The sequence below is a fragment of the Podarcis cretensis genome (genome assembly GCF_951804945.1).
Source record: "Podarcis cretensis genome assembly, chromosome: 12".
Classification (NCBI taxonomy): Eukaryota; Metazoa; Chordata; class Lepidosauria; order Squamata; family Lacertidae; genus Podarcis; species Podarcis cretensis.
In genome coordinates this window covers 20,498,074-20,521,663 of record NC_137181.1, presented here as the reverse complement: position 1 = coordinate 20,521,663, position 23,590 = coordinate 20,498,074, and the positions used below count along the sequence as shown (strand labels likewise).

At 43.1% G+C, this 23,590-nt stretch overlaps 1 protein-coding gene across 4 annotated transcripts in view; it reads left to right on the top strand.

Annotated features, from left to right (window-relative positions):
• The window catches only part of JCAD (junctional cadherin 5 associated), a 71,670-nt gene that overhangs the window by 41,791 nt on the left and 6,289 nt on the right, over positions 1 to 23,590 (top strand). For all 4 annotated transcript variants that reach the window (XM_079996391.1, XM_079996390.1, XM_079996392.1 and 1 more), the window contains 2 exons: positions 15,668 to 16,025; positions 19,663 to 23,351. In XM_079996391.1, coding sequence (XP_079852517.1) covers positions 15,727 to 16,025; positions 19,663 to 23,351 — 3,988 coding nt within the window. In that variant the 5' untranslated portion in view covers positions 15,668 to 15,726. The remainder of the gene's footprint in view (positions 1 to 15,667; positions 16,026 to 19,662; positions 23,352 to 23,590) is intronic.

Genomic DNA, 23,590 nt, shown 5'->3' with positions numbered 1-23,590 from the left:
TTGTTCTTGATGACTGCAGTTTGTTGGGGATGGGAATTTCACCTCCCACCAGAACTGTCAGGGACGGGAATCAGGTTTAACTCCAACCATAATTTCAGTAGTTGCAGCTCTTTGTTTTGTTTTCATTCCAGTTGGGAAGGGGCATTCTGGTACTGCTCTTTTGGGGCACTATGATGATAAGAGCAGAAACCACTGTACACTCTTGTTACTGGGAAGGTGTGTAGGGGGGGCAGCTCATTCCTACTGATGGGGATCCCATAGGTTACTGCAATTTGTCTCTATGTACAGAATGAGCCAAGATGCAAAAGGCAAGCCTGCACATTCTTCACCTGTCACAATGATGGTAGGGCTGGGCAGAGGAACCGCCTGCACTGTCCTAAATCTGGTGCTGGCAAATTAAATAATAATAATAATAATAAATTTTATTTATATCCCGCCCTCCCCAGCCGAAGCCGGGCTCAGGGCGGCTAACAACAATAAAACAGTACAAAAGTACAGCACAAACAACACTCCAAAATTATACATTATAAAATTAATTAAATTCAAGCCACTGGCCACCATTGGGCCAGAGCTCTGCGAAGATTGCCAAGGGAGGGAGTCAGGCTGTGCCCTGGCCAAAGGCCTGGTGGAACAGCTCTGTCTTGCAGGCCCTGCGGAAAGATGTCAAGTCCCGCAGGGCCCTAGTCTCTTGTGACAGAGTGTTCCACCAGGTCGGAGCCACAGCCGAAAAAGCCCTGGCTCTAGTTGAGGCCAGCCTAACTTCTCTGTGGCCTGGGACCTTCAAGATGTTTTTATTTGAAGACCGTAAGTTTCTCTGTGGGGCATACCAGGAGAGGCGGTCCCATAGGTACGAGGGTCCTAGGCCGTATAGGGCTTTAAAGGTTAAAACCAGCACCTTAAACCTGATCCTGTACTCCACCGGGAGCCAGTGCAGCTGGTATAGCACCAGGTGAATGTGATCTCGCAGCAAATACCCTGTAATAACCAGCAATTCTCTGCCCTTTCACTACACTGAAAAATCAGCTGCCTCACCAGAGTGGTGAGGCTGACTGGGTGTTTTGCCTGTAGTGTAGATCACATAGTGCTCTCTGAAGCACATCTGTAACACCAGAGTAGTAAATATTGTCCCCAGTTTACAATTGTCTCATTCCAGTCTCTACATTCAGATCTTCTTCAGCGTAAGCCCGTGCATTATCCTTACTTAAAACTACCAGAAGTTCAGCTCTGCCCTCGCCGGTTCTGGAAGGATCTTTTGGAAAAGTCCCGTATGCTCAGAGACTTTGCACCTGCTCATTAGGGGAAATAGGAAGCCCTGAACACTTATTTTTTAGATGTGCTTTTATGTTGAGGCACGTAGAGATACCATCGATCCCCATCTGGTGAGGCTTGCTGACTTTCTGGACAAGCCTAAACTCAATTTTCTCCTCTTGGGCAAAAATTGCAAGACGACCCGGATGGTCGCCAGATTCTGTGCGCAGATTTGTAGGCGCAGAACAACCTTGGAACTAATAGCTCACTAGGAAAACTGCCGTAGCCGGCCTCCTGCGTGTCCCAGGGTCATTCTGCATGTTAGTTTAACCTTAGGTCTTTTTGTGTTCATGTGTCTATTTTAATTTTAATCTATAAGCTGTTATTGTATATTGTTTTAAATGTCTATTTCACTCTTGTGAAAGCAGTCTCAGTTGTGCTTCTTGAGCTGGTCTTTAACCATAATAATAAATTATTATTACTATTACTACTTGAATACTGAACATGCCTAAACTCAGTGAGAAATACTTTAAGCAATTGAGGTTTGTCATTCAGCAAGTTTGAAGCAGCAGGAGACTCAATTCAGTGTTGTACTCCTTATAATTTTGAATAAAGTTTGAGTCTCTCTGGTAGGGTCTCACTATAGTTCCAAGTTATATGTTGTTTTCTTGCTTCCCTCTCCATTCCTCCTCTTTTTCACCTTCAGTATTTTAACCAAGGACACTTGTGCTTCTCCATCCCGTGTGTAAGGCACATCTGGGCACTGCTTATCTCTCTGGTGGCAGTAAGCCTCCCATATTCCTTCCCTCATTGCTCCCTTTATAACTCTGTAGAGAAATATTGGCATCTAATAGGCAACTATTTGGAACTTTTATTTGCAAAACAAGGTATAAATATTCTAATGCAGGGTTTCCCAAACTTGAGTCTCCAGCTGTTGTTGGACTACAACTCCCATCATCCCTAGCTTCTGATAGTTGGCCTGGCCTCTCAGTTGAAGAGGGTGGGGAACTGGTCCCCTTCAGGTGTTGTTTGACTTCAATTCCCATCATCCCTAGTCAGCACAGCCAATGGACAAGGATGATGGAAGTTGTGGTTCAACAACATCTGAAAGTTCATGAGTTGAAGTTCCTGCTCCCTTGGTCATAGAGGCGTGGCATCAGCCCCATGAGAAGAGTTTGGATAGGACCCTGAAATTAGCCAGGCCTTCACTGTGGGTAAACTGAAATTTCTCTGAATGATGGAGTTACCCTGAAACAACAATAGTCCTATTCACACATTGTGATGAACAAAGAGGTGACCGGGGTGGAAGGATTATCCACATTCACACATTCAGCTGAGCATGTATTTTTATTTATTTGTTTTTTTTTATAAATATTTTATTAAATTTTCAAAATACATAATACAAGATTCCTACACCAAAAAACCAAAACAAATACACCAAGAAACCATATAGAAAGAAAGAAATAAAAAATAAAAAAATAAAGAAGGAAAAAAAGAAAAATATAACCAACCATTCAATATAGCTTTTCTTATATAACTAACTGGACTTCCTCGCATCTCCTTACCCTGCATTATTTATAATCAGAATGTCAGCAAATTATTATCTTATTTCATAGCTTATTTTATACTTTCCAAATATTATACTTCTAAATTTAAAATAATTTTTATCAATTGCTCATACCTTAAAATTAAACAAAATATTACCTTAAATTTTGACCTTTTCTTACTTATAACTTAATTTTCTATTTTACAAAGCCTATTTGCTGGAGCTGGTATTTTCTAAATCGTGCAAATACTTAACATTCATACAACTTATAATATTTTTGTAGATAATCCTTAAACTTCTTCCAGTCCTCTTCCATTGTTTCTTCTCCCAAATCTCGGATTCTGCCAGTCATTTCAGCCAGTTTATTTTTATTTATTTGAAATATTCATAGGCGGCCTTTCAGAGCAAAACAAGCTCATCTGCATGCAGCTGTGTGTGCACATCGCTCTTTCCAGCTTTTGTTGTGTACACACACACAGATTACATGCAGATGTTAAGCAAAATGCATGAAGGTTTGGAGTGGAGTGGGGGTCAGCATGTTCAGTCCTGTTCCTCATCCACTCACCTCAAATACAACTTAACAGGGTTATCTCTCTGCAATAATAAGATAAACAGCTGGCGGGACATGTGGAATTCACTACAGAGGTGAAAAGATGAATATTGCATCATTATTATTTCTTAAATTTCTGACCCACCCTTCCTCTCCAAAGGGCGGCAGACAACGAAGTAGCAAAACAATACTGCTAAAAATAAAATGAAAACTTATTTAGGACATCTAAAAATATTAAGAGCATCTAATTTTTTTTGAAAAGGTCACATACCCTCATAGCTAATAATTTCACGGTTGCTGGGAACATTGTCTGTCTTTAAGCCATCAAGTGAGCAGAATTGTTAAAATTCTTCCTGAATGTTGTTAATGAGGACATTTCCACCCAGAACGAGTAGGCCCTTTCACGGGTCAACAGCAGCTGGGCAGCCGTGAAACCAACATTTGGGGGGTGGAATCTAATGAATGATGAAATTGTCCATCAACCTTTGCCTAGAGCCAGGTTGATGTTTTGTATATTTAGTTAAGGCATTCTGAAGTGTACCATAAGTAAGCATCCAAATAAGTACAGTGGTACCTAGGTTTAAGAACAGTCCGGTTTAAGAACAATTTGGTTTACAATCTTCGCAAAACCAGAAATAGTGTCTTGGTTTGAGAACTTTACCTCGATCTAAGAATGGAATCTGAACTGTGGAAGGGCACCAGTGGTGGGAGGCCTCGTTAGGGAAAGCACACCTCAGTTTAAGAACGGTTTTGGTTTAAGAACAGACTTCTGGAACGGGTTAAGTTCGTAAACCGAGGTATCGTACCACTGTACAGCAAATAAGTATTTTGGTAACTTTCTAACCATAAACCTGTGATCATTTCTGTTGCTGATACAAATGTGTCACAAACAAATTCATTTCAGTAGCTTTGTGGCATTAATTTAAGTCAGCTTGACAAAAAAATTTCCCCAAGCCATCCTAAAGGTCTTGTAAATTGTCCCAGAAGACAGGGCAAGGAAGCATTTGGGTCTTTATCTCTTTATCTCTTCGCTCAGTAGGTAGTCTGTCTGTATCCCAATCAACAAACCCCTTTAAAACAAGTGTTTCCCAACTTTTGGTCTCTAGCTGTTTTTGGACTACAATTCCCATCACCCCTGACTACTGATCTTGCTAGCTAGGGATGATGGAGTAGTAGTCCAAAAACAGCTTGAGAGGTGTCTTCAGTTATGCCCTCCCACTTAACTCCCACACTGAATGTACTATTTTGCGTTGTAGATGTGTGTGTTCCTTTTGATCGTGGAGCCAAAGTTTTATAACCCGTGTTGCTTGTCATACAAACGCCTTGATGGGATTCTTCATTAAAACATTTCTTCTCACTCAATGACCAAATGCAGGTATTGTAACCTTGTAGCAGTTCATGCGAAGGATTATTTTTTGGGGGGGGCGGGGGAGAGGGATGGTTTGATATAGTCTTCCTCGTAATTCCCAAGATCTTACAAGTTAGGTGGCAACTGTAATCAATATGAAAGAATAGCCTGTTTGGGTTGGTGGATTTTCTTGGGGTAGGTGGGAGGTATTGACACTATATTTCCACACCAACATACACCTCAAACATGTGCATTGAAGACTGCGAAATAGGAGTTGTGCCTGGAGGAAATGTACACTCTGCTGTGCCAAATAACTAAAGGAGGCTGTGACATCTCTCTGAAATGCCAGTGAGCACTGCTTAAGCCTCCCTGCTCTTTTTCTCCCTCCCCCCCTCCACCACCAAGAACAAACTTGGCATGTTCTCTTTGGAGGACTTTGTCCGGTACTAGGTGTCATTAAAAACCAGCAGAATTTATTTTGATGCTGCTGTTCTTTTGTTTTCAGAACTGCTAGAGGTGGATCAGAAGAAATAAAACATTTCTGTCTGAAGTTCTTTCTTGAGTTGATTCTTTGAGTGGGGAAAGAGGTCCGTTCCCTGTACTTTGATAGGTTTAATTCATGAGATGACATGGAGGGATGGGGAAGGAAGGAGAAGGCTGTCAAGAAAGATGAGCCTCGGGGGTGCAGGGAAAGATGATTTAGGGGGATGCACAGGGGATAGAGAGGGGAGATCGTTCTGTTGTGCAAGCACAAATTCTGGTGGGAGCCAGTGTGGTGCAGTGGTTAGAGTGACAGACTAGGAGCTGGGACACCAGGGTTCAACTCTCCAAGCTCTTGGGGTGACCTTGGGCCAGTCACTGCCTCTCAGCCTACTTTACAGGTTGTTGTGGGGTTAAATGTGGACGGAGAGAACCCTGTATGCCACCTTGAGCTCCTTGGGGGGAAAGGTGGGGTCTAAATGTCAGAGACCAAAATGGGCAGAGCAATGGCCAAACTGTTTTTGCAGGTTTTAAAAGCAATTTGAAAACCTGTTTTACCAGCAGGAAAAACAAAATGAGTGTTCACACCACACAAACCGCATCTTTCTGTTGTGAAGTTCACAGCACTCTTGTGAAACTCTTAAAAACCCACATGTGCACAACCCTGTCACCAGCCTTACTTTTCTTAACAGGCATTTACTCAAGGCAGGGATTATTATGAAGATAATGAAATAAAGCCAACGTCTGAACTGGATATGCAACAACTGGGAAAAGGTCCAGCTTTGCAAGGAGGCAGAGCCAAAGGTTTGGCGCTACTTTCCTTGTGTGAACTGTGCCATCTCTGCAGCGTCTGGAATGCTTGGCTTACAAATGCAAATAATATGGCAGTCCTGTTCTCAGGCTTACAATATAACATACATGGCATAAAAGGAGAAGGGATTGGGAGGGAGGAGGAAATGAGCAATGTTTCTTAGTTACTGAATTATTGCAGTGGCTAGCTGGAATTGAAATATTTCAAGGAGAGGAGGAGTAACAGTGTTGGGTAGAACTGCTGAAGGATTTCCAAATGGATATCTGCTCAGGAACTCTTGATTTCTTTTAAAATCTCATATTTATCCATTACATCATCGCAAGAACCCTGTGAGGTAGCTTGGGTTGAGAGACGGAGACTTGCCCAAAGTCATCCAATCAGCTTTGTGGCTGAGTGGAGATTTGAACCCTGGTCTCCAAGCTCCTATTCTGACACTCTAACCACTACATCACACCAATGATAAAGCCCTTGGTTTCTCTCTCTCTTCCTGATGGATCTTATTACCTCATGACTGTTGCATGTCTTACTATTGCAAGACTCTAAATGCAGACCTGTTTGAGATTTGAGATGCCGGAACTTAACATTAAGGGAGAAACTGACAGCCCATGTCCAAGAGAGCCAAACAGACAATAAAGTCTACTTTTGAATCAACCTGGCATAGTTTTATTAAGTATTCAACATCCATAGAACACATGGTTATAGGCAGTGCTTTTTTTTCTTAAAAAATGTTTAGGGGTACTCTCATTTTCCTACTATTGAAATACTGCCCCGCAATGAGGCCAAACTTAGATTCACAAAATGTTTAGCGGTATGTGTCCCCCTGCGTCTCCCCTGAAAAAAGCAGTGGTTAAAGGCTTTTGGGAACACAGGGCAACTTGTGGAATGAAACTTTGCTTTAAAAGCTGAAATGACTTAAAAGTTAAATGTAATTAAATAGATATTTGGTGCTTGGGAGGAGAGAGTTCTTGAATATTGACTGTTGTACAGAAGGTGGTTTGTTTTTTTTAAAAGAGCATGGAATCCGGGGATGAAAGAAAGAAAGATGGAGGGACCCCCCCCCCCAAAAAAAACACACCATGTTCTGTAATGTTGGAGACTGATGTGCTTTCTTTATCGCCATCAAAGGAGCTTCAGTAGTTATCTTGGCAGCTGCGAGCTGGTCTCTGCCAGGGCTGTGTCCTGATGGCTATCTGTGATTCAGCACCACCCATCTACTCAAGAATCCACTGGTCACCTCAGGTTGACTTCATCTGATTGTGCTAGTTACTTCTCTCTCTCTCTCTCTCTCTCTCTCTCTGTGTGTGTGTGTGTGTGTGTGCGCGTGTGTGTGTGTAGCACCTCATTTATGATTGTAACAACCATAAGCCATGGCTTTTTCTTTAAGGAGGACCCCCCCCCCCCTGCCTCAAACTGTGTTCCTTTTGTTGTTAAATTGTACTTCTGGCCACAATTGAATGTGTGTTTTGTTTTTCTCCCACGTCTTCTCCTCCACCCCCATCCTTTAAATAATATTTTTGTTATCCGTGAAAAACGAGAGGGCGGGGCTTGGGGGATAGATGTTGCATTGTTTTTATTATATTTTCAGTTATTTATGCAACTCCAGGGGCACATCAGCAAGGAACATCCGCGGGTGGTGCCTAATAAATTAAAAGTGTTGTTCTATCGTTCTGAAGAGTACAAGCACATTTGTTTTGTTTGCCTTTTCTCAGAAAAAAAAATTAAGTCCATAAACAAGATGTAATTTTATTTATTTATTAAATTTATATATGGCCCTTCCAAAGGAGCCCAGGATGACATATACGACTTTTAAAAACATTCTTTTGAAGTATCCTTTACACCAAAACTTATGATAAATGGATTACCACCTCCCATGTCTTCTGCCAAGGGGCATTATACAGGTTGTCATCTTCATACTCCCTTGTTTGTCGCTTTTCACACAATGTAGCAAATGTGTGTATGCATGGAGGAAAGTAAAAGATGAGCCACCATGTCCAGGTAGACAAAATCTATTAAATAAATAAAAAAGTCATGCTGAAGTTTCATTGATGATGAGACTGCAATTAGTCACTGCTAACTTGTCATATTGAGACAAATATGACTAACTTTTACCTGGATTTGGGCCATATTTTTTTTCTAAAGTAAAAGCTGAGGGTCTCAAAATGCCAAATTATAAAGGCTGTGCTCTTTCAGTTCTCAAAATATAGGCAATTGCATTCTTTGTAGCATTGTGGGTCGGAAGAACACCACCCTGGAGCATCCAGCATCTACCCTAACATCTCTCCTCTTGTCTAGATTTTTGTCTAGATTTTTGTCTAGATATGTGTTACACACTGTCCTCTTCCCCCTGCCCCCTGAAATCTCTTCTGTGGATTAGCGACTTCCATTTAGATTGTGTGAATGTGTGGCTTTACAGACATTGCTGAACTCCCAGCTCCCATCAGTCCAGCCAGCATAGCCAGTGGTCGGGGGTAGTTGAACCTGGAGTCCATCACTGCCTGGTGGGCTAACAGCAGGCATAGGCAAACTGCCCTCCAGATGTTTTGAGACTACAATTCCCATCATCCCTGACCACCGGTCCTGTTAGCTATGGATGATGGGAGTTGTAGTCTCAAAACATCTGGAGGGCCGAGTTTGCCTTTGCCTGGGCTACAGGTTCCCCACCAGGCTTGATTCAGATAATAAATGTTCAGACATGTTTTTGTTGTGCGAAAACCGCCTTGAGAGAAACAGCAATGTGTTAAGATGAACAAGCAAGCAAGGAAATTTGGCACCGGAGAACGACGTGTTGTTTTCTTTGACATTCCCCTCCAGGCATCTTTTTCTTCTTTTTGCTCACTTATTAGAGAAATAGGAACTTAGGAGAACGGCCTGAGCTGAGTGCCTGCCTGTAGCACTTCTGCATCAAATGACATTCCTGTTAGCCCTCATTATGGCCTTAATCCGGGGGAAGGCATGAGAGTGATTCCTCCTCTTTGAAACAAGTCATCTTAGTGAGTTGCAGGAGAAGGGGGAAAAATCAGTAGTATGAGGGTGATCTCATTGCTTCCTCTCTTTTCTGCAACGGCTGGGTGAGAAAGTCCTTTTTAAAATATATGCATGTCCAGTGTAGCTTGGAGATAGCTAAAGAGGGTCTGGCTCATGTTTCCACAAAACTGCTCTGGCTTAACGTTTGACAAGTCGGAAACTCTGGGGAGATAGCCAGCATCCTGAGGAAGCGAAATCGGCTCCGAAATCTGTGATGTCATTGGCAAACAAAACAAAGGAGCCCCAGGAAGGTACAATATTTTCCCAGCCTTTTTAACTCTTGCATAAGATTAGAAAGGCTGCACGTTCAATCTCAGCCAGTTTCTGATGGGAAAGACCAGGGGTCCACACTGTTCGTTTTCTTGCTTTGTTTGCTGCTCAGTGGGCATTTGCTTTTAATACGCACTACATTGCCTGCTTGAGATTATAATTATCAGCCCCGCCAGATGTCCTTTTTATTGTGTATTCATGATGATTTGCACCCATGGAGGTTTTGGGGCAGTTATATGTGTTACAGAAAGCTAACCCCATAACTGCTGTCAATAAAGGCTTAAAGGATCTTTGTAAGGTAGAATTTCAAGACCTTAAGAGAGATGCAGAATAGGGAATTAGAATGTTTAGTACAGTTTAAACAATGGAAAGCGGCTTTATAATTTGTATGGAATGTCCCTTTAGATTTGAGATTGGTCCAGCAAAATTTAATGTTTTGGGTATATTGGACTCCACAACCATTTGTGGAGACAGCGGTGGGAGGTATAAAACTGAAAATGCCTCTTTGAGGCATATGATGTGGGCTTGTCCAGTGACATATTCTTTTTGGTCTGAACTCATCCGTATCAATTGTATTGGCGAAATCCTAAAGGTTTACAGATGTTCATGTACTTTGAAATGTCATTCCTATAAAATGGGGATTAGCAGCAGGACACCAAAAGCCCTTAAAGTTGCTAGGAGATTTTGAGCCTGGAAGGATAAATATCTCCTGTCATACAATGATCTGAGGATCTCATTGCCCTGGCTACATATGAACGTTATTTCCTATGTCCTATGTCTATGTGGACATTTGGAGGCCTTGCATTAATTGATATATTTGATGGATGTACTGACAGTTACTGCATCCTTTTTATATGGTCTTCTTTTTCTTTGTTAAATTTGCAAATTAAAAATTAATTAAAAAACCAATTTTCTAACAGGATGGTATCAAGGCAATCCTGCTTTCAATACAGTTTGTGTTTGTAAACATTTTGGGGAAGGCATACGACTTATTCCTAATCATTGTATGTCCCATAGCTTCATGTTGAAATCCTGTAATTTTTCATACCACAAAAAGTAGGGGTTTTGTTTATTTTTGCCCCACTTTTGCTGTGTTATACGCTGGGGAAGCATTGCAGAACAATGACTACAGCAGAATGATGTGCACATGGGACAATATAAATCCATCATGGTTATGAAGAGATGCTGCAGAAAATACTTGCAAATAAATAAATAAAATCACACCATTTGAGGGTGAGGAATCGATGTCAAATGGTATAAAGGGGGCAAATGAGATCAGGAGGACAATATTGTTTCCATGTGCTGCTCCCTGCTTCTGTAAACTGTAGGAAGTTTTAGGGACATCAGATTTATTTCTGTTTGAAGAGAGAGTAGCGGCGATTGTGGACATTTTTGTGATAGCTGCTTGTTTTCAAAAATACAGGTTGAGTAGGAGAGCAGGCAAGCAAGCAGACTGATGGTACTAATCTTGAATGCATCATCAGTTCAGGTCTCCAGAAGCAAAGCATAATGTGTATGGTTCCTTTCCGCTAGCTCATACTGTATCTCCCTTGCCAGAGAAACATTCCAACTCTTCTAGCCTCCACCCGTATGTATGTGGTGTGCCACAAAAATTACCTCCTGCCATAAATACTTATTTGAGCAATGCTTTCTGGCTAGCAAAAGCGATTGAGCAGAACATCTGCAGCTGGCTCTAGAAAAGTCCACTGACCATTAGCAAACAGTCCACTGTTCAAAAAGATTATCTTCTCTCGTAGCTTTGACACAGTCCAAACAGTCCTTTTGTTTCACCATCATTTGGAGAGCTGCAAACGAGTTGCCTTTCCGTGTCATTTGGGAAGCTATGAACAAGTTTCCTGTTTAACACTTTGAATATCATTTTCTGGAGCACAAAGGACCTGTTGGGCATGTGCAGGACAAGAGTTCTTGTGCCAATACAGAGTTCTGCAAATATTTAAGAGATTGAAGTCTAGCCAGATGGACTTGGGAATCAGATCAGAAATGCATGAGTCTGGCTTGCCTGTTACTTGTTTCATTGTTTCTTATCCTGTGTATTTGTGTGTTTCTCATCTCATGTTCAGGCTTAATTCCACAGCATTTAGAACTACGAAGCTCCGCTGGGGCAGGCTGGGGGAGAAAGACATTTTTGACAGGGCTTGTTTTTTCATTTCATGAACTTCCAAAGCCAGCTATACACATCTAAAAGTACTGATACTGCAATCACCCCCCTGCGGCTTTGGCACTTCAGACCAAAGTAGGAATTCAGCCAGGTATTAGCACACACTCATACTGTCCCTGTTATTGGGCTTGTGAATGTGTGTTGGGTGAGGCAACACCTTCACTGAGGGATCTTTCCCATGTGCCTTCCATGTTTAGAGAGTGGCTACATAGCAATATGAGCCACAACCAGCTTGCTGTATAATATAGAGATCCATGATGCAATTATATTTATTTGTAAATGATGTAGCTAGATTTGGGATCAATATAACCAATGTGGGGGAGTACAGAGGGAATAAAAGGTTGAATATCTGATACAATGGCCACAGTTTACTTGTAGTGCTCAAACAAACTATGGCTTAGGGAAGGGGGGAATATACAGGGACATTGTATAATATTTAGTTTCCATATAGTTGTGCTATATGGAAAAAGAGACAGTGTGGGGTGGAGAGAGAGAGAGGACAATGAAAGCAAACAACATGCCTGCCAAGCTTAATTACAAAACACATAGCAGATTAGAAGACTCCATGTGATTTATTGGTTGTAAGTCATTTTGGGTAGCCTTGCACAAGATAAACAACTAACAAATGTAATCATCATAATCATCATCGTTGCTGTATTTTTGTTATTTCAGAACCTAACACAAAGAATGACATTTTAAAAATAAAGTTCTTACCGGTACTTCCTTTTCTGCTGTCTCTGTTTTTCTTGTGTGCAAATGAAAATTAAGAGTTATGCTGACGCAGCCCATTAGCCCATCTATCTCCATATTGTCTGCACTGACTGGCAGCAGCTCTCCAGGGTTTTAGGCAGTGAGTCTGTCCTAGCTGTACCCAGATTTGCCCATGGTTGAAGCTGGGAACTTCTGCATGCCAAGCATGTGCTCTGTAGCCCTTCTCATTGAATTCCATTTCGGCCCATATTTCAGTTCTCTATTTCCAACATAAACTTTCACATATCACTGGTTCCACCCATTCCCTAAGAATCCTGGGGGTCATAATTCAGGGAGTTTAAGGTATCTAACAGAGAAATCTCTGAATCCCCACTGAACTACAGTTCCCAATGGCTCCTTGTGGTGAGCTGCAAAAATGATGGTGATGCTATACAGCACTAATCAGGGTGCTTTGCATAAATTATTCTCACAGTATCCCTATAAAGTGGGTCCCTATGCTGCAGGTGGGGAGGCTGAGAGAGAATGGTTTGCCTAAGGTCATCCACTGAATTAAGGGCAGAAGTGAGATTTCCCTGTTTTTTACTACATCAGTTCTTAAGTTTAGATTTACAGCTCAAGTTTGGGTCTGTTTGTTCTTCAGCACTGGGGTGACCTCTTTCCCCTTGGCAATATGAAACCTAAGGTACCATTTCCAACTTCCAAGATGAGAATCCTGCTCCCAAAGAGACTATCTTGGAGTAGTTTGTGTCTTTCAAAGAGTATTTGTTTATCACTCTTCACAGCTAGCTAGCCAGGTTTCTTGAAAGTCTGCAGAGTTATCCTGGGATGGTTTTCATCACCTTGCAATTTTGCCGCTAATGATTTACTTCCACTGCCAATTCTTGGGGTCTCTCAAGAGCTTCTTAGAGCCTATTTTCTGCCCAGGCAACAGTGTGTCAATGGCCGGAAAATGGACACTGCACACACAACCATTCCTGTTAATTTATATACCACCAGGAAAAGCACATTTCTTCCTTGCACCTGTGACCTGTCAACACCATGCTGTTGTTTTACGGTGCTCAAAGTGGATCTTCCTCTTGGAGGGCGAATTGTTCTAGCAGCCAGCTGTTCGTCCATGTTCTGTGCTTATGAGTTCCTCGCACAGTCCCAGGTGTTTATGCTTGAAAAAACAATTAGGGATGGAGAAATAATTGCAAGTTGCCCTGAACCAACCTCCCCATCTGTTAGAAGACTGCTCCAGAATTGGCAGTTCTTCCTTCTCTTTGCCACCTCCCTTCAAGAATGGGACTCCTTGCATTTGCAGTGTCTGCCGCAACTGACAATGACTTGCTCCTGTGTGGATTTGGCTGCTTTCAAACTTCGGCTGTGCCTCCGTGGACACTTGGACTAGTTCAGCTTATCCCTCCAGGTCTCTCTAGCTGGTCCTCAGGCCTCTCCTTAGCCACAGCCTCCCTCTCCAGGCTGCCCCCTGGACAGTCCCTGTTTTACAGCCTCCTTGGATGTTTTTGCTTGGCTGGCACATATCCTTGAATTCAAATAACACATCTTCTTTGCCTGGATGGAGTACAGAGAAGGGAGTGTCGAAAGTACCCTAATGTGAAAAGAGTGGAGTTTTCCATTTGTTGCTCCACACACTTTTGTCTCTGGCCCCACCTGTTCTGACAAGTGGCCCCACGAAGGTTGCCCAGAAAGGAATGTGGCCCTTGGAATGAAGATGGCTTCCTGCCTCTGGATTAGATTAGTGCTTCCCAGACTTGGGTCTCCAGCTGTTTTTGGACTACAATTCCCATCACCCCTAGCTAGCAAGACCAGTGATCAGGGATGATGGGAATTGTAGTCCAAAAGCAGCTGGAGACCCAGGTTTGGGAAACACTGGACTAAATGGTTGGAATGATCCTTTTCAAAGCAAAGATGGTCATGCCGTTAAACCACAAAAGTTGGTTCTCTATTTGTGTGTGTTTAAATCCACTGTACAATAAACCTTGTGTGACGAACGTGTTAGACCAGTCTTTGCCAACCTGGTGCCCTCCAGATGTTATGGACTGCAATTTCCATCAGCTTCTGCCAGCAAAGGCAGTGTAAAATACCTGTGAATTCAGACATGAAGGAGATATTAATCTTTGCAGTTTTGTCTCTCCTCATTCCCCACATAAGTTTTTTTCTTTAGGATGCATATCTATCACCAAATAGCTGTGATGTCCAGCATGGTGAAATGGCCATCATAGACTCTCTAGGTCAGGGGTCAGCAACCTTTTTCAGCTGTGGGCCAGTCCACCATCCCTCGGACCAAGTGGTGGGCTGGACTATTTTTTTTTGGGGGGGGGGGGAATGAACAAATTCCTATGCCCTACAAATAACCCATAGATGCATTTTAAATAAAAGCGCACATTCTACTCATGTAAAAACACCAGGCAGCCCCCACAAATAACCCAGAGATGAATTTAAATAAAAGCATACATTCTACTCATGTAAAAACACACTGATTCACGGACTGTCCGCAAGCCGGATTGAGAAGGCAATTGGACTGCATCCGGCCCATGGGCCTTAGGTTGCTACCCCTCCTCTAGGCAAAGCTTACCAAGTGTCTGGCATTGCCTCAATGGCAACTTTTTGCAAAGGACGTTTCATTTCCAGGTGCAAGAGCTAAGGGATGTCCATGCACACGTAAATCTTTTAGAAAGCAGCTGCAGGGAAAGTAACATTGGAGTTGGCTTTGTGGTCTTTGAATTTCCAAAGTCCTGTCTTTCCTTTTTTCTTTTTGTATGGTTGGCTTATACCAGGGCTGAGAAATGCTATGCACCTGGGGTCTATGAAGTTCAAGTGGGCATTTAGGCATTTGGTATTTTTTTCCCCAGAGCTGCAGAGGATTCAGGAAACAGCACAGCAAAACAAGTGGGTAGACCCAGCCACATGCAGCCAGGAAAGACACATGACTTATACATGGACCTTCAAGTTGGTCATGCTAGCAGAGGCATTTGATGTGGTTGACTCTTGAGTTATTCAAGTGTATCATTGCTGGGCTTTTGCCTTTGAAATGTGCTACCAGCGTTCTTACATTATGCATAAGGAAGAGCTACAAAATGTATTAAATCTCAGCCTTTTATACTAGTCCAAGACGATTCAAGACAACTTTTATCTCTTTGCCATGAAATACCTTTCCAGATGCTCTGGGTTAATATCCCACCTCAGTCATAGATTTGGTAGACAAGTAATAGAAATTCAGGGATCACAATTCATTGGCACTCAGCCTCAATTCTCTAAGTATGTAACAGTAGCAGCGTACCTTGCATGGAGATTGCAAGAAGTAACCAAATAAAGATGGTAAAGCACACTTTATGTTAACAGAATTCTATAAATCATTATAGATTTAATGGCGATTTAATGAAATCTCTCTGCATGCAGTTAGATCTTTTATATATGTATATATAAATTGGGGCTGGTTGTCTGCTTTGGAGTTGGATCAATATGCCTTTCTATACTCACACAAGTCTTTTTTTTAGTGATGGGCCCAGTTCGAGAGAACTTCCAGGGGTACCAAGGTGAATGAAGCCAGTGCAACATGTTCAGCGTAGAGGATCTCCTGATTTCTCATGGATACAAATTGTCTAAAGCCCCTATCAATTCATATGAGAACAGAACTGATGGATTCCAGCAAGAGATCACAGATAGGAGAGTTGGTTATAGAACTGTGAATGGGTTCCCGACAAACACTGGAGCCAGTCTTGGCAGCAAGAAGACAGTAGCTAAAAGCTACCTGAATGACAATGAAGCTAGGCATGCCATCCAAGGGAGGCAACTGGGTCCCAGTTACCATCAAGACTTCTCGAGTTTGGCTAATACTCATGCTTCAGAAGGACGGTAAGATCCCCACTTCCCAGGTTTTCTTAGACATGTGCAAATCCAAGCAAAGGTCTCAGTTTAGCTTTCCAACAGCCTTGATTTTGTTAAGAGCAACTATTAATTTGTTCTGCTTGTGACCACCTCCAGCCTTGACAACCAGTGGTTGTTTTTGCTAATAATACCCTCTTTGTGTCTAGCCCTTAATCAGAACAGGACAGAGAGAGACTTTGGAAACATCCAAAGCATCTCTAAGTAAGTGAGTTTCTTTGCTTATTATGCGGTCAGTCTGTTGGTGGTTCTAAGTGAGTATCTCAGTAAGATTGTGATGCAGAGGATGTCCAGTCGGAGATTGGATTTTCTTGAGTTCGCTTGTCAAAAGCTTGGAGGACAGGGGAAAATAAGAACTGAGGAATGTAGGATGGTATGAACAGCTGTCTTATTCCATTAGTCCATCAAGCTCAGTATCGTCTAAACTGATTGGCAGATGCTCTCCATGGGTTTCAGGCAGAAGACACCCCCATCCTTACCTGTTATGCAGGGGGTTGAATCCTGAGATCTTTGTATGCAAAGCAACCAGTGCGGTCAGGCCAGGATTGGTGTTGTATGCTCAGACCATCTTTCTACCATGAGCAACCTGGCCACTGAATTCTGCGCCAGCTGAAGTATCTGAATCATCTTCAGAGGTTCCTCTTTTAAATTAATACTTGATCAATGCCATTAATCAGTTAGTGCATTTTGCATAGTGAGCTTTTAAAAAATGTTACAGGAGTATAATGGGTAGATACATATTTTACCTCAGTACAGGTGGATTCAACCCAAACTCAGCCTTTATATGTTGCCCTCTTTTAGGGTGCAGATGTTCCCTTTAAATTTTCTCGGGAACATTTGCGGAAGGTCTCGTGAAACTAACTCCATCCTGTGGATAGCTTCAGAAAATGGTGCCGCTGCAGTTGCGCTTCCCTGCAGCCGACTGTCCATGCACTTTTGAACTGGGACAAATCATCCTGGAAGGAGTGGGGGGATGTTTGTGTTTGGCGGGAGACAAATAGCAACTCCACTCTGGCAGCCGTCTGCCAGCAACAAAATTTTGAACAAAAGGAAAGGCAGAGTTTATTTTAAGGGACAAATGCTGAAAATACAGGTTGTGCTCAGACAAAAATGGAAACAAGCACTTCGGAACAAATGCTTTCTCTCTCCCCCACCCCACTGTCACTCCTTCTTCTAATGCAGGACTTTAAATGTGTTTCAATCCTGGTTAAGTAATGAAACCCATCTCTAGGTTTCAGTGCAGTGTTTTCCATCACTTTTTTCTTTCTTTCTTTCTTTTAATGTGGAAAGCAGTTTGTGCAAAATGACCTTGATGCAAAAAGAGTGACAGCTCAAAATAGAGCTTGTTTTCAAGTCTTCCGTCTCCTGTTGTCATTCTGGGGAAAGGCTGCAGTGTGTAGTTAAACTATGGCACTCACTCCCACAGGCCGCGATGGCCACCGACTCAGATGGCTTTAAAAAAAGGATTGGACAAATTGGAAGAGATGGCTATTGATGGCTACTAGTCATGATGGCTGTGCTTCACCTTCATCACTAGAGGCAGTAATGCCTCCGAATACCAGATCATGGAAACCACAGGAGAAGAGAGTGCTCGATTCCTGCTTGTGGGTTTCCCACAGGCATCTGGTTGAAAAGGATGCTGGACTAGATGGTCTTGATCCAACAGGCTCTTCTTTTATTCTTAGCTCACTAGTAGAGCATCTGCCTTGCACACAGAAGGTCCTGAGTTTAATCCTGGCAACTCCATGTGGGCCTGGGAGAGAGCCACTGCCACTCATTGTAGACAGTGCTGAGCTAGATGGATCAGTGTTCTGACTCAGCTTCCCATCTCGTACACAAAACCTTAAGGTTCAGGTAGGTAGCTGTGTTGGTCTGACACAGTCAAATAAATAAAAAAATTAAAAAATTGTCCAGTAGCACCTCAGAGGTCAACTAAGTTTCTTCTGGGTATGCACACTTCTTCAGATACCTGGGTATAAGCTTTCCTGTACATGCACACTTCCTCAGATACTTATACCCAGAACAAACTTCGCTGGTCTCTAAGGTGCTACTGGACAACTATTATTATTATTTTTATATTTCGACTGCGTCAGACCAACACAACTACCTACCTGAATCTAGAATCATGGAAGGCACCACATTGAGTTGCATGAAATGGAAGTCCGTCTGGAATCTGAAGAAGTGTGCATGCACACGAAAGCTTATACCCAAAACAAACTTAGTTGGTCTCTAAGGTACTGCTGGACAATTTTTTAATTTATACAAAACCTTAAGATACAGAATGATCTGAAGGCACATGAGGAACCAGTCAGCAGTTGGACTAGGAGAACACCTGAGAATTCTCTGTGTGCCACCTTGAGCTCAACTGAGGAAAGGCAAAATAACTAATGTAACAAATGCATCTTCTATTAATCATTCCTCTCTTTGTTTGACCTTCTTGCTTCCATGTATAGAGCTCTCCAGTCTTAGAGTATTATTTAGCAGGTCATAAAAACACACTTTCTACACCTTTTGATGGACTGTATTAGAACATCCTCTGACCTTTAATGAAATTGACACAAATGTGATAATTTCAAAATGCTGATGGTGGTCAATTGCACACTTCATTTAAGGGAGAGATCCTGGCTCTGATCCAAACCATACTAAGCATTCTTGTTCATGGTGTGATTTTATTTATATAGCCTGGACTAATCTTGTACGTTGTTGACATGATCGTGCTCTCATTTCTGGCCCCTGGAAGGATGTAATTTTCCATCCTGAACATTTTGCCCAGATGATTTCATTTGATCTTTCTGATGAAAAATATTTATTATCTCAGTTTGGTCTATGAACAGTTTTGCTTGATAGGATGAATCTATGCACGTAACAAAAGTGATTGAACAGTGCTTAGAATGAGGATTATTGGCAGCCAGATGTGTATGTGTGCATTTCATTTAAAAAAAAATAATAATCTTTTTTGGGGGTGCATTACATTTTCATTTTTGAATATTTCTGTTTTTAAGAGGAAGGGAGTCCTTGGGTTCCCCATCCATGGACAATTCTTCCTCTCACTCACGAACAACCTCCACACATTTGGATTGACAGGAATGGAAGAAAACGATCCTATCTGAGCTATATTCTTACCCTGTCAGTGAAGTTTGATGTTTCTTTTGGCTTATACTCAATGGCAGTTACATGTCTGATCCTCCAGTTTGCAGGAATACTAACATGGCATCTTGATGTGCTATAGAGAGTTGACAGTTTTAGGAATTTGTATGGATTTCTCACTAAGAGACAACTCATAAGTTGCAGACTTCCAATGCAGAAATCACTTCCATGTTAAGAAAGACCATGAAGTTTAGGAAATGTGATTATGCAAAGGAATGTTATGCATGCAGTTTTACAACGTGTATGCACTGCAGTAAAAGAAAATGTCTTGTAAGTAAAGAACTCTTTTGTAGTTCCTCATAGAAAGATCACGTGCATCATATCTGTGGGGGTGTTGGGATTAGAAACAAGCTCATGATTCTGGGTGGCAGAGATTCTATTTTTAATTATGGAGGGGGGGAAAGCTTGTTTGTTTGTTTTTGTATGGGCCTCTTTAGTAAGATTTCATTTTGTTTTTCAGGTTTTATGACCGACCGCAGTTAGCCTGGCCTTCACGTCCCAAGACGGATAAAGATCTTGCCTACTGGAGAAGAAGGGGCCAAGATTTTAGTGTATTGTTGGGTTATACTGACAGAGGAGACTCTGAAATGAAAGGCATGGCAGTGCCCTGTGCCTTGTATGGGCTTGATAAGGAAAGTCAGTGGGAGGTAGGAGGTGGAATGGAGAATGTGAGGAGAACTGGCATGCAGGAGACCTGGAATGCCCCTGGGGACTACAGGTGGCAAAGTCTAAGGACAGAAGGTTGGAACCAACCAACCAACTTTGGAGGACTCATGACAGATGGTGACAGAGAAAGGCTGCTTCAAGAGATGTATTCGGTGAGACGAGGAGGTACTGCCATTGCCTCCCATGCGAAGGGGAAATCGCAATCTTTGCCAAGAGTTCTTTCACCAGAGAGCCTGCGGTGTGTTGAAATGCCTTCCTTGGTCAACAGCAAGCATTCGCTCCGTGGAACTAAAGCGACATCTTGCCCCCCAACTGGGTTCGGCTTGGAGACCTCCAAACACCCTGAGCCAGTGGCCCACTTCCATCCCTTGCCCAAGCCTAAGTATGGCAGACCCCTGAAGCCCCCGTCATACGAGCTGCATCAGCAAACCAGGGGAAACCTAGAAGCCGGCTCGCTCCAGGATGACCAACGGAAAGATGAAGCCATCTCCTCTTTGACCAAAGCAAACGATCAGATCCAGGATGCTTGCAGCCAAGATGCTGGTCTGGAGCCCCCTTTGTACATACCCCCTCCCTGTTACAAATCTCCAGCTCAGCAAAGTATGAGCCGGCATTTGCCTGGTGAAGTGCCTGACTATGATATGTGCTTTAGTAATGGTATGCAGAGTCCAGTGGAGAGAACGAGAGCCATGCTTGGTTACCATCCCTCTGCTAGTACCTACTGCAAAGGTGAGCAGGTTCCTCGTGACAAGAAAAGCCACCTGAGACATGAGGAAGGCTACCTGTCTTCCGTCCAGTACATTCCTTTTGATGACCCTCGAATCCGGCATATTAAAGTAGTGCACCAAGACAGTCTTCAGGACGATGAGAAATACGCTGTGGATACAAATAGGACAGGCTCCCATGCCTTCCAAGAGAGCTCTCTGGAACGAGAGTACAACAGTGCCTTTTTCGACTCGCTAAATACTGCTGTGAAATGTGACCAGGTCCCTGGCAGTTCTGCACACGGCAGCAAGTGGCTAGCTGAGTCCAGCGTCGATCAAGACAGTTGTGCCTTGCCTATCCAAAGAGACGGTTATGACGCAGGTAATGGCTTGGATCACAGATACCCAAAAGGCAGGCTGTCTGTCCAAAGCTCACAGATGGAACCCCCCTGCGAGACAGTCACTAAAGTGAAAACGTTTGAACCTGGGACTGAGATTCAGAGCAAGAGGAGTTCAAAGAAAAAAACCAATGAGACAATATTTTGTTTGGTCTCCGTCCCAGTTAAATCTGAACTGAACCTGCCTGATACCGATAGGAACAACAACTTAACCCAGGGAGCCGAGGAGAAGAATGGTTTTGACGATAGCGGGGGTCTGCAGGAACAAAGCCTCCTCAGTACCTCTTCCACTGACTTGGAGCTCCAAGCCCTTACAGGAAGCATGGCCAATAAGAATGAGCTACAAAAACAGGAGTTGTGGTGGAGACCAGAGTTCAAACAAACGAATGACCTCAGACTCCTGCAGCCTGCTAAGCACAAGGAGCTCCAGTACTCTGGCTCATGGCCAGGTGATCAGTACAAAGACCAGCAAACGCAGACCAGCTTCACAGAAGAACCCAAAATCTTGTGTCATCGTCTCCAACGCTTAGAACCCAGCGGCTCAAATACAGTGACAGCTTCGCAGTTGTCAAGATGTGGGGCGTCCACTGCGGAAGCGGAACATCTATCTGTGTTACCTGCCGATGACAGAAAATGTAGGCAGGTTACACTCAGTGCAAAAGCTCCAGGGTTTCTTGACAAAGCTAGCAATATTGTGTGTTCTCGGACTGCAGTCCTTAGCCCAAAGGCATGCCAGAACCTGCCTTGTGCTTCGTGCACCCCTCTCCCTGGGCAGGAAAGAGAAACTAGTTGTCTCATCAGGGAGGAAGGAAGCTCCCCTTGCAGTAGTAAGGAGCTGTTTGGGCAGTTCCTCTTGAAACCTGTTAGCCGCCGTCCTTGGGATATAATAAGTGAGCTGGAAAGTTTTAACAAGGAGCTTCAAGAGCAGGAAGAACAAAGTGAAGATGGGGTAGAGAATGAGAGTATGGAGAATGAGGACAACCAGGAGTCAGAAAGGGAGAAAGGAGAGAGGACAGATAGCAGTGGGACCTCTAGGATTGATGGGCCAACCCAGGACCATAGACCTGGCATGCAGTCAGAAACTGTTATATCAGTCACTCCTATATTTAGACAGGAGAGGGATAAAACCAAACCTGAAAGTTTAAGTGCATCTGAAAGCTCAAGTGCAAGGGTCATATCTTGTGCTAGGTCCCAAAGCTGCATGCAGGCAAAAGAGGTGGGTGGTTCAGTTAAGGCCGCGAATGAATATGTGGTTGCAGAATCAAGGAATCAGGAAGCTGGGAAAAGGACAATAAAACAGGTTGTGAGTCCACACCCAATCGAAAAAGTTCTGCCAAGCAGCTATGACGATGAGGATCACTACAATCCATTCAACAGCATTAACTTCAGTGAGGAAATACAAGTTAAGAATCACAGAGACAACATCAACTTTGGTAGGCTGTCAAAAAATGCAGTGCCGTGGAATAACTTGGCCTTGGACAGAGGTTCTGTAGGGCGATTGTCTTTAACAAATAGGAACCAAGGTCTCTCTGAGCCAGATCTGAGATCTGTGGGGTTTGATGACGGTCAAGGAACTGAACTAGATAGTCATGGGAAACCTATCACCAGTGAGATCCCCCCAAATGAATCGCTTCAGGCAAGAGCAGCTCGGATATTGGGTATAGAGGTAGCTGTGGAGTCCCTCATTCCTGACAACAGCAGTCTTCAGGATGAACACTCTCACTCTGACAGTGTCCCCCAGAGCCTTGAATTGCCAGAAGAAAGTGTGTCAGAGGGCAAGGTGGAAGCAAAAGTATCTTCTTACGAAGGAAGACGAAAGTGTGGCTGGACAGAAAGCTCCCTCTTCGTTGGAGACAGAAACATCTCATTGGGCTCTATTGAAGACCAGCCTTCCGGTCAAGCAGTTTTGATAGCTGAACAATGTTTTGAGCACCATGGAGGTCTTGGTAGACCCAAAGCTGACCAGACTTCCTCTCCTGAGTCTGTTGTGCTTCCATTTGCTGAAAGAAATATGGTTCCACCTGGTGTGGAAAAGAGAGCCAGATGCACTTCGAAGGTGATTGAGACCTTGCAAGGCAAACTTGCATCAGCCCCTAGCCGAGCTGCCATGGACCGTTTGGTGAGGATGAAAGAAGTTGACTCGGTCTCTCGTATGAGACGTCTAAGCATAAAAAATGCAGATTCGGTGGAGGATGGAGATGAGGATAAGCAGCTAAAAGGCCCGGAGGAAAGAGGAAGTGACATTTCCTTTGGCCGCAATGAATTGCCCCGCAAACTGTCCCACGGGAGTTCCGTTTCCAAGCGCATCATCTCATTGGCTGAAAATGGGCTCTGGGACAACGTGAGTGAGAAGAAAACTGGAAGGGATTTAGTTTCTTTAGGTAAGAGCAAAATTCCTCCAGGGTTTTTGTGGTCAGCACTTTTGCTGGGTGATGATGGCTATACACTTCGTCTGAAGCCTCCTTGAAAAGAAAGGGCATTTTCCTGTTCCATCTCAAATATAAACTTTGCAGCTGCCATTTAATTGCAAGCAAGTGTATAAGCAGAAAAAGCTGCCAGTCAGTGCCTAGTAAAATCCATGCCTGGCACATCGTTTGATATGCACTGTTGGGAAAAATAA